The sequence below is a fragment of the Amblyraja radiata genome, chromosome 28 (assembly GCF_010909765.2).
Source record: "Amblyraja radiata isolate CabotCenter1 chromosome 28, sAmbRad1.1.pri, whole genome shotgun sequence".
Classification (NCBI taxonomy): Eukaryota; Metazoa; Chordata; class Chondrichthyes; order Rajiformes; family Rajidae; genus Amblyraja; species Amblyraja radiata.
The window spans coordinates 716,229-728,365 of record NC_045983.1 but is presented as its reverse complement, the minus strand read 5'-3'; the positions used below and the strand labels follow the sequence as shown (position 1 = coordinate 728,365).

General features: G+C 44.1%; 1 protein-coding gene across 1 annotated transcript in view; it reads right to left on the bottom strand.

Annotated features, from left to right (window-relative positions):
* Positions 1-12,137, bottom strand: part of LOC116989131 (solute carrier family 43 member 3-like) — a 43,962-nt gene that overhangs the window by 28,800 nt on the left and 3,025 nt on the right. Inside the window, exon 2 of the mRNA XM_033046356.1 lies at positions 8,928-9,060. Coding sequence (XP_032902247.1) covers positions 8,928-9,060 — 133 coding nt within the window. The remainder of the gene's footprint in view (positions 1-8,927; positions 9,061-12,137) is intronic.

Here is a 12,137-nt window from a genome sequence, read left to right as displayed (position 1 = left end):
GCTCTGTATATTAATATTGTCTATTTTTTTCATCAACAGCAAAGTGACATCAAGAGCCTGTGATCAGCAGAACACGAGACACACAACAAGAAAGAACTGAACTTAATAAATCTCATATTTAACATTTAAATTGATGTTATATTTTAAGAATCATTCACATTTTAAACTTTAATAAATCCTTTTTCCACTTGCCATGCCTGCGTATTCTTCACAATGGGCACCTAACGGGCAGGAAAATCTGTCGTAGAGCCACTAATAGTGCATGGGGATGGGGGGGGGGGGGGGGGTGGTGGGGGAGGTTGAGGGGAGATGGACTGAATGCATGAAGGAGGGGAATGGCAAGGAGCAGAGTGGGGGGAGGGGGGTGAAGGTAGGTGGGGTAACGAAGTGAACTGCCAACCTGCCAGCCGTGAGTGACATCAATGCCAGGCAATTAGCCATGAGTAAGTAAACAGCCAGCTCACCAGCCATAGGCCAGTGTACTGCCAGCCCACCAGGCCATGAGTCAGTGAACTGCCAGCTCACCAGCTGGAAGTGACTGAAGTGCCAGCCCACCAGCCACGAATTAGTGAACTGCCAGCTCACCAGCCATGACTCACTGAACTGCGAGTCCAATAATTCACTTAGTCAACAATGTCCATACTAGCCCTGGAAACCAGTCCCTTCAGCCCACAAAACCCATACTAGCGCTCCAGAGATCCACGCAAGCATAGACTTTCACCATTCATTACTTTGATCAGTAAAAAAAAAAGAAAATGTCTAAAATTGATTGTCCACCCTCTCCCCCTTCTCTCTCCCTCACAGTCTCACAGGTGATAACCTGTTTTCGGCAGAATTTCTGGAAGTTTCTGAGCTGCCAGCCCGCCAGGCATGTGTTACTGAGCTGCCAGGAATGTGACTGAGCGTCCAGCCCAATAATCCATTCGGCCCACAATGTCCATACTAGCCCTCAGGAAACCGGTCCCTTCGGTCTACAACACCCATGCAAGCGCTCCAGAAAGCCCCTATCCCCACTGGCCAGTAATATTGGAATTAATGGAGAGGTGGAATATTGCGTTGGGGGACCATCCCTCCCGTGTGAAGTCTCTATTAAACGCTCCATTCTCGAGCATTATATCTATGTTCTCCACTATTGAAAACACCGTGGGGAAAAATAAACTGATTGACTACCCTATTCGTGCCCCTCATAATTGTATTAATTGTCCCCGCATGCTTTGCTGTGCCAGAAAAAAAGAAACCAAGACTATCCAAATTCTCGCTGTATCTGGATGGATTTAAGAGAGGGTTAGATAGAGCACTAGGGGCTAGTGGAATCAAGGGATATGGGGAGAAGGCAGGCACGGCTTATTGATTGAGGACGATCAGCCATGCTCACAATGAATGCTGGTGCTGGCTCGAAGGGCCGAATGGCCTCCTCGTGCACTTATTTTCTATGTTTCTATGTTTCTATGTTTCTATCTGAAACCCTTTAATACACGCAGTATTCTGGCAAAGGTACTTTGCACTCCTTCTGAGGCCTCTTCGTCTTTCCAGTGAAGAAAGAGACAGAACTACACGCAATACTCCAAATAAGGCCTGAGTCCTATAGTACCATGAATTCCTGACTATTATATACAATGCCTCGAGCAATGAAGGCAAGCATTAAATATGCCTTCTTTACTACCCTAGCTATTTGTGCCACCACATTCATTGATCTACAAACTTGGACCCGAATATCCCTCTGCATATATATATATATATACTGTATCCATCACAAACAACAGATTGCCCGACGCAGATTGCTTAGGAACGTTACTGGCCACATACCGTCAGCCAAAATGTTTAATTTCCACCACATTCCCCTGTCTTATATGAATAAGCCAGTTCTGAATACAGACGACCTCGTGAATACCGTGCATCCGCATCTTCTCGATCAGCCTACCAGGAGCGTCCGAATCAAATATTGGTCTTACTTCAATCTATGTATACAACATCTACCTAGTAGGTATGTTGCAAAGCCTACCTGAAGCGTCGCTGAAAATCTGTCCCAGCTCGTGTGCGCGATTTTGGCGCCGTTTAGAGGGGGCGGGTTTAAAACGCTATTTTCTCTAGGCTGTTCCAATCGAGGTTTTTCAGCCTAGTTAATTATTAACGAAAAATCGCTGGAAGATTCCCTCGCTTGAGCTATTATTAGTTTTAAGGGCTTTCCTTACTTGTTATAGTAGTTTAAAAATTAAGCTCTAAACCCCCGACCGCCGACAACGGGCCGGATCTCATACAGGGGAAAACGGAATGTAGGCTGTTTATTTTTACGTTAAAAAGGGCTTCTAAAGATCCCTTTATACAAAGTTTAATATTGCGAGCAGCTCATTTTGGGCCCATTATATCCCGCAGTATTTTTCTCGGCATTTGGGGCACAAATCTAGCGCAATGTGAACGTTCTAAACCAGCGCGTTCCACAGGGACCCACTGGAAAGCTGATTTAAATGGGCATTTATTTACAGCAATTGAACACTAAATTCCTTCCATTTGGTCTATAAATTAATGTAAATGAGATTTAAAAATAATGTTTTATTGTGAATTATTTGTGTATATTATTTGGACACTTAGGCTATTTAAAAATGTTAATCATTTATTAAGAAATAGATAGATGTTTAGATCTAGTAATTGAAGTTTGGAATTAGCTACAATTGGGTAACTAACTAATTATATGCTTTAATTTCAGGTCATCCAAGTAAGATTATTTTATATTTGTTTCAGAATGCTTCAATCTATGATAACTGAAAATTTCATTCAGTTCCCTTAATTTTTAAGAAAGTTATGGGCTTTTGACTGTTCACGATCACAGCTTTTTTGTTATGTCCATAGAAAATCAATAGGGAACAAGATGCTAATTTCCGAGTATGAAAATGGCCATAACTTTTTAAATACTTGAGATATGAAAGTGAATTAGGTATCAAATTAAACTTATTTTTATGCTTTATCTGATGGGATAAATTGCAGACTTGATTTTTAAAATCTCAAAATTTTGTAACATACCTAGCTATCTTCATCAACCTCCCTGATCACCTCCTCGGAAATCTCCTCTCAGACAGTATGACACGACCTACCGCGGCGAAGTGCTGCTGGCTATCCCCAATCAGCCCAATCTTTTCCAAATTGTAGTAAATACTATCACGGATATTTCTCTCCACTAATCTACCTGTCACCGAGCTGAGACTTACTGTCCTCTAGTTTCCGAGATCCTCTCTACTTCCCTGATTAATCAAAGGAACACTATTACCACTCTCCAGTTCTCCAGTCCTTTTCTATGGCTGGAAAGCAAGCAAAGATCCTCAGCAATGGGCCCCCCCCCCGCCCCCTCCCCCATGTCTCTGTTTGCATCGGTCAATAACATGGGATGGATCTCATCAGGTCCTACGGACATCGAACCGCCTCGACCCGAAACATCTCCCATTGCCTTTGTCCGGAGGCATTGCCAGTCCCGCTAAGTTACTCCATTATTTTGTGTCTATCTTTAATGTTCTTGAAGTACCTCCGGAAGACCACCTTCTCGGTTCCGCATTTTAGTTTTCTCCACATGGGTCTCGCTGTCTTCCAATTAATTCTCCTCGGTGGATACACATGCAAAGTACATGTTTAGTATTTCGCCTACATCTTGCTACTTCAAGCACAGATTTTCTCCTTTGTCCCTGAGCGGGTCTACTTTCTTCCTGGTCACGGGCGTATATAAAGGCTCGGCATTTTCATTAACACAATACCCAATTACATTTCATGGCCCCTTTTGGCCCTTCCAATCGCCCACTTGATGTTTTTCCAACTCCGATTATATTCCTCATAAGCCCCGTCTGATGCCACCTTCTTAAACCCGACATTCGCTTCACTTTACTTTGGAGCAAACTTACAACCTCCTTGGCCATCATCATGTCTCTTACCTCGCCGTCATTATCATTTGGAGTAAGATGCTGATCCTGCACTTTGATCAAATGGCATTTAAAAGACTCCCACGAGTCATTTGTGGACTTTCCTAATAGCAATTTCTGCCAATCTATCCTCCTTAGCTCCAACCTCATGTCATTGTAATCCACCTTAGCCCAATTTAGTACTTTCCCAAACTAACCCCATTCAGAAGAATCTTAAAGCATATAAATTTGTGATTGCTATCTCCAAAATGCTCTTCCATCGCAACATCAGTCATGTGTGTAGGGTCGTTTCCCTAAACAAGGTCCAGTATAGTCACTCCTCGGGTCGGAGTATCCCCATACAATATAAGGAAACCTTACTGGATACATTTTACGCGTTCGGCTGCGTCTAATCTTCTTGACCAGATTCGGGAACTTAGAGTCACCCATTACAATATCCTGAACAATCTGTCTACATATCTGATCGTCCATCTGCCTATAGCTATTGGGTGGCCTATAATTTAATCCCATTGGAGTAATCGCTCATTTGCTATTTTTGAGTTCAACGTATAATGTAATCTCCTGTATACCCTCTCTGAAGCCGCCGTGACGTTGTCATTGATTTTAGGCAACTCATCTACGTATTTTACTCCGAATTCTTCAGATGCACAACTCTCAGGCTTCAAAAAAAATCTTCACTTCAGTCCTAAATGGCCTAGCCAAATATATGGTAGGAGTTTTCCCAGGGTCGGAAAATCAAGAAGCAAACGACGTCGGTGAAATTCGAGTGGAGAAACATATAGTTGTGATCTAAAGGGCAACCGTTATAATCAAAGTATGTTGGATATAAGGAATGAACTGCCCGAGGAGGTGGTTGAGGCAGTTACTGTGAAAGCATTTAAAAGACACATATGTGAATAGTAAATCTTAAAAAAGATATCGGCCAATTAGCAAATTGGACCAGTTTCGATTAGGCATTTTGATCATTTGGACGAGTTGCGCCAACGGATCCTTTTCAGTACTCTGCGATTCGAAGTCCACATATCCTTGTCTCGTTTAAATGTCCAAACACTGACATTATCCAGAGCTGAAAATAATGTGTTCAACTTTGCGAGGTAGTGACGCGCATTACAATGGCCGTCGCCTGTCCTATAATCACACGTTTTGGGGATGTGGGGTGGGAAAACCGGTGCAATGGGAGGAAATGCATGATGTCATGGGGAGAAACAGAAAACACCAGGCAGACAGCATCCGATGTCATTATCGAATCGGTGCTTTGGCGCAGCGAGGCAGCGGCTCTACTAACTCCGATAAATATTTGTAGAACCCCACGATCTTATGAACCTGCTGATCAAATAGCCGATCAGCACATCCCCATCAAAGAATCATAATCATAATCATACTTTACTAGCCAAGTGTGTCAGGGAATTTGATTTGCCCTATAGTCATACCAATAAAAAGCAACAAGATACACAAAATACATTTTAACATAAAGATTCACCACAGTGACTACTCCACATTCCTCATCGTGATGGAAGGCGAAAAAAATAAGAAAGGCCCACATAGAGTGCATGTGCCGAGGATGCTTCCACTAGAGGGAGTGCCTTGGACCAGAGGGCAAAGCCTCAGAATCAAACGCCATGCCTAAGATTGGATATGAGGAAGAATTTAATTAGCCAGATGGTGGTGAATTCACGTCATTATTTGCCACACACACGGTTGTGGAAGTTATGTCATTGTGCATTTTTAAACCGGAGAACGATAGGTTCTTGATGAGCAAGGACGTAAAATATTACGGGGAGAAGGCAGGTGAATGGCTTTATGAAGGATTAAAAAAATCAGCCATGATCGAATGGCTGGTCTCGATGGGCCGGATGGTCTAATTATGTTGCTATTTTTTAAATGGCGGTAAGATCTTATTGCAATCGCTCTCCAGTAAGAGATTTACATCTGGTTATTGCATCAGCCTCAACCACTACCTAATGTCATGTGCCCTGTATCATATGTGAGAAAGATTTGCCCCTCATGTTCCTGCTAAATGTTTTTCCTGTCATCTTAAATCTATGCCATCTATTTTCGGACTCCACTGTAAAACATCGGAGAAAATCATGTACATGAGTCACTTCTAATCCCATCATGATTTTATACCGTCACATGCGATTACCTCTCAGCCTCTTGCACTACGAAGCTTGCTAAACCTCCCTGTAGGAACCTGTGGGGCAACGTGACTCAGGGCATAGCCTCCTAAATATCCTCCTAGTCTGAAGAAGGTTTTCGACCCGAAACGTCACATATTCTTTCTTCCCAGAGATGCTGCCTGTCCGGCTGAGTTACTCCAGCGTTTTATGTCTATCGAAAGGACAGACATGTGGGTAGAGGGGGCGGGGTTGCCCTGTTGGCGAGGAATGAAATTCAGTCCCTTTCAAGGGGTGACTTTGAAAGAAGATGTGGAGTCAGTATGGATGGAACTAAGGAATTGTAAGGGGAAAAATACCCTTATGGGACTAATCTACAGCCCCCCAAACAGTCGCCTGGACATAGGGCGCAAGTTGAATCAGGAATTAAAATTGGCATGTAGTAAAAGTAATGCGGTGGTTGTTTGACTTGGTATGACTATAGACTGGGAAAATCAGGTTGGTACTGGACCCCAAGAAAGGGACTGTGTAGAGTGCCTTCGTGATGTATTATTTGAACAGGTTGTATTGGATCCTACCAGGGAGAAGGCAATTCTGGATTTAGGGCTTTGTAATAAACCGGATTTGATAAAGGACCTCGAGGCTAATGAGCCATTAAGAGGCAGGGACCATAACATGGTCAGGTTTAGTCTACAATTGGAGAGGGAGAAGGAGGTGCCAGTGTTACAGTTGAATAAAGGGGACTATGGGGCCACGTGGGAGGAGCTGGTCAAAGTTGACTGGAAAGATACACTAGCAGGGACGACATTGGAACCAAAATGGCAGGTGTTTCTAGGAATAATACAGAAGGTGCAGGATCAGTTCATTCCTAGGAGGAAGAAAGATTCCAAGGGGAGAAAGGGGCGACCATGGCTGACAAGGGACGTCAGAGACAGTATAAACATTAAAGCGAAGAAGTACAAGAACGTAGCAAAGATGAGCGGGAAGCAAGAGGATTGAGTAATGTTTAAAGAACAACAGAAGATAACCAAAAAGACTATGCGGGGAGAAAAGATGAGGTACAAAGGTAAGCTAGCCAAAAATATAAAGCAGGATAATAAACGTTTTTTTAGGTATGTGAAGAGGAAAAAATTAGTTACGACCAAAGTTGGACCATTGAAGACCGAAAAAGGTGAATTTATTATGGGGAACAAGGAAATGGCAGATGAGTTGAAAAGGTACTTTGGATCTGTCTTCACTAAAGAGGACACAAACAATCTTCCTGATATGGTAGTGGCCAATGGATCTGGAGTGACAGAGGAACTGAAGGAAATCTACATTAGGCACGAAATGGTGTTGGATAGACTGATGGGACTGAAGGCTGATAAATCCCCAAGGCCTGATGGTCTGCATCCCAGGGTACTTAAGGAAGTGGCTCTAGAAATCGTGGATGCATCGGTCATAATTTTCCTATGTTCTATAGACTCAGGAACAGTTCCTGTGGATTGGAGGACAGCTAATGTTATCACAAGTATTAAGAAAGTCGGAAGAGAGAAAATAGGGAATTATTGACCAGTTGGCCTGATCGGCAGTGGGGAAGTTGCTGGAGTCAATTATAAAAGATGAGATAACCGCACATTTGGATAGCAGTAACAGGATCGGTTCAAGTCAGCATGGATTTACGAAGGGGAAATCATGCTTGACTAATCTTCTGGAATTTATTGAAGATGTAACTAGGAAAATGGACAAGGGAGAGCCAGTTGATGTAGTGTACCTGGACTTTCTGAAAGCATTTGATAAGGTCCCACATAGGAGATTAATGGGCATAATTAGGGCACATGGTATTGGATGTAGAGTGCAGACATGGATAGAAAAGTGTTTGGCAGACAGGAAACAAAGAGTAGGGATTAACTGATCCCTTTCAGAATGTCAGGTGGTGACTAGTGGGGTACCGCAAGGCTCGGTGCTGGGACAACAGTTATTTACAATATACATCAATGATTTGATGGAAGGGATTCAAAGTAACATTAGCAATTTTGCAGATGACACAAAGCTGAGCAGTAGTGTGAACTGTGAGGAGGATGCTATGAGAATGCAGGGTGACTTGAACAGGTTGGGGGAGTGGACAGATGCATGGCAGATGAAGTTTAGTGCGGATAAATGTGAGGTTGTCCACTTTGGTAGCAAAAACAGGAAGGCAGATTACTATCTAAATGGCGTCAAGTTGGGAAAAGGGGAAGTACAACGGGATCTGGGGGCATTGTACATCAGTCTATGAAAGTAAGCATGCAGGTACAGCAGGCAGTGAAGAAAACGAATGGCATGTTGGCCTTTATAACAAGAGGAATCGAATATGGGAGCAAACAGGTCCTTATGCAGTTGTACAGAGCCCTAGTGAGACCGCACATGGAGTATTGTGTGCAGTTTTGGTCCCCTAATTTGAGGAAGGACATTCTTGCTATTGAGGGGGAGCAGCGTAGATTTACAAGGTTAATTCCCGGGTTGGCGGGACTGTCATATGTTGAGAGAATGGAGCAGCTGGGCTTGTGCACTCTGGAGTTTAGAAGGATCAGAGTTGATCTCATTGAAACATATAAGATTGTTAAGGGCTTGGACACGCTAGAGGCAGGAAACATGTTCGCGATGTTGGGTGAGTCTAGAACCAGGGCCCACAGTTTAAGAATAAGGAGTAAGCCATTTAGAACGGAGATGAGGAAACACTTTTTCTCACTGAGAGTGGCGAGTCCGTGGCATTCTCTGGATGGAGACAGGTTCTCTGGATGCTTTCAAGAGAGAGACTCCTGCATCTATTGTCTATTGTCTATTGCTATCCTCCTAAAGAACCTTGTCTTACGCACACAGCTTCCGCACATCCCCCTCTTGGCTTTGCGAAGGCGCAGTAACCACTGACCCGGTGCCCAGAGTGACTTACATGCCCAGGAAGCGCGTTGGCATGATTCCGCAGTTGTCCAGCAGAGCCCCGCTGGCAATACACGCGATATTCATGGTCAAAACGGCGATGGTGAAGATGAGGGTGAAGCGTTCGCCCTGCGGATCACAGCCCACTACGAGAAAGAGTGAGAGAGAGAGAGAGACAATGAGAGAGAGGTGGAGAGTGAGCGATTGGCGGACAGCGCAGGTGCGGTACGGGGAAAGGGCAATACAGTGGAATACAAGTCCTCTGTAGAGGAGGGAGCGCGATGGAGATGAGAGAGGGGAATAAAGTAAAAGGTCGTTGTGGGGTTAAAAGTGGGAGTACATTTGAAAGGGAGACCTGATAGAAGTACATACAATTAGGAGAAGCATATAATATAGAATGAAGTACAGTACAGATCAGGCCATTCGGCCGACATTGTCTGTTCTAATGCCAAAACCAAATCTTATCAGCCTGCACATAATTTATATCGCGCCCGTCCCTACATACACAATGGCCCGTCCAAAAGTCTCTCAAATGTCATTATTGACTCGGTCTCCGCCACGGCCACTGGCAGCGGGTTCCGGGCATTCGCCGCCTCATCTGTAAAGAATATGCTCCGGGGATATCCATTAACCTTTGCCTTTCTAAACTCAAACTCAGTTCAGTTTTGTTTATTCCCACGTGTAATTCGGCACGATGAAAAGCTTCGAGTTAGCAGATACATGATTACAATAGGTCAATTTACTGTGTGGAGATACATGATGAGTGAGTGATGCTTAGTGCAACGTAAAGGCAGCAAATTCCAATCAAGGAAAGTCCGAGGGTCACCATGTGATAGATCTTAGTTCAAAAACGTTCTCTGTTTGGGGTAGGATGATTTACTTGCATGACAGGTCATGGAGTCTGAGTGCCCTCCAGACGCCCACATCTGCACCAGGTGCGTCGAGATGGGGCTCCTAAGGGACCATGTTAGGAACCTGGAGCAGCAACTCGATGACCTCTGTCTGCTTAGGGAGAGCGAGGAGGTCATAGAAAGGAGTTACAGGGAGGTGGTCACTCCAAGACCACGGGAGACAGAAAACTGGGTCACAGTTAGGAAGGGCAATGGGCAGAGGCAGGGACTGGTGAGTACCCCGGTGGCTGCACACCTTGAAAATAAGTACTCATGTTTGAGTAAGGGTGGGGGAGACAGCCTACCTGGGGGCAGCTACAACGGCCGGGCCTCTGGCACAAAGACAGGTCCTGTTGCTCAGAAGGGTAAGGAAAAGAAGAGGAGGGCAATTGGAATAGGGGACTATAGTCAGGGGGTCGGATAGGCGATTCTGTGGACTAAGACAGGAGACCCGCATAGTAGTTTGCCTCCCTGGTGCCAGGGTCAGGGATGTGGCTGAACGTGTCCAAGAAATCCTGAAATGGGAGGGAGAGGAGCCTGAGGTTGTGGTACATATAGGTACCAACGACATAGGTAAAAAAAGAGAAGAGGCCCTGAAAGAAGAATTTAGGGAGTTAGGTAGAGAGTTAAGGAGAAGGACTGCAAAGGTAACAATCTCAGGATTACTGCCTGTGCCACGCGACAATGAGAGTAGGAATGGAGCGAGGTGGAGGATAAATGTGTGGATGAGGGACTGGTGCAGTGGGTATGAATTCAAGTTACTGGATCATTGGCACCCCTTTTGGGGAAGGTGCGACCTGTACAGAAAGGACGGGTTGCACTTGAACTCGAGGGGGACCAATATCCTGGCGGGGAGATTTGCAAAGGCTACTGGGGAGACTTTAAACTAGTATGGTTGGGGGGAGGGACTCAAATTGGGAAAGCTAGCAGTCAGTGTGTGAGGCAGGAGGCAGAGTAAGGTAGCACTCTGACCCAAAATGTAGGGGAGAGAGAAGAAAAAGACAATGAACAGAGAATAAGAGAGGGTGGGTTTCTTAAATGTGTATATTTTAATGCTAGGAGCATTGTAAGAAAGGTGGATGAACTTAGAGCCTGGATTGACACCTGGAAGTATGATATTGTGGCGATCAGTGAAACATGGTTGCAGGAGGGCTGTGATTGGAAACTAATTATTCCCCGGAATTCGTTGCTTCAGGTGTGATAGAATTGGAGAAGCAAGAGGTGGAGGTGTTGCATTGCTTATCAGGGAAGATATTACAGCAGTGCTTTGGCAGGATAGATTAGAGGGCTCGTCTAGGGAGGCTATTTGGGTGGAACTGAGAAATGGGAAAGGGGTAGCAACACTTATAGGGGTGTATTATAGACCGCCAAATCGGGAGCGAGAATTGGAAGAGCAAATATGTAAGGAGATTGCAGATATTAGTAGTAAGCACAAGGTAGTGATTGTGGGAGATTTCAATTTTCCACACATAGACTGCGAAACACATTCTGTAAATGGGCTGGATGGGTTGGAGTTTGTAAAATGTGTGCAGGATAGCTGTTTGCAGCAATACATAGAAGTACCTACTAGAGAAGGGGCGGTGCTGGACCTCCTGTTAGGAAATGAGACGGGTCAGGTGGCAGAGGTATGCGTTGGGGAACAGTTCGGGACCAGTGATCACAATACTATTAGTTTCAATATAATTATGGAGAGAGTCAGAACTGGACCTAGGGTTGAGATTTTTGATTGGAGAACGGCTAACTTTGCGCAGATGCGAAAGGATTTAAAAGAAGTAAATTGGGACAGTTTGTTTTATGGGAAAGATGTGAAAGAGAAATGGAAGACATTTAAAGGTGCAATTTTAAGAGTACATAATCTTTATGTCCCTGTTCGGTTGAAAGGAAATAGTAAAAATTGGAAAGAGCCATGGTTTTCAAGGGAAATTGGACACGGTTCGGAAAAAGAGAGAGATCTACAATATTTATAGGCAGCATGAAGTAAATGAGGTGCTTGAGGAGTATAAAGAATGTAAAAAGATTCTTAAGAAATAAGTTAGAAAAGCTAAAAGAAGATATGAGGTTGCTTTGGTAAGTAAGGTGAAAGTAAATCCAAAGCGTTTCTACAGCTATATTAATAGCAAAAGGATAACGAGGGATAACATTGGTCCATTAGAGAGTCAGAGTGGACAGCTATCTGCAGAGCCAAAAGAGATGGGGGAGATATTGAACACTTTATTTTCTTCGGAATTCACCAAGGATAAGGATATTGAATTATGTGAGATAAGGGAAACAAGTAGAGTAGCTATGGAAACTATGAGATTCAAAGAAGAGGAAGTACTGACACTTTTGAGAAA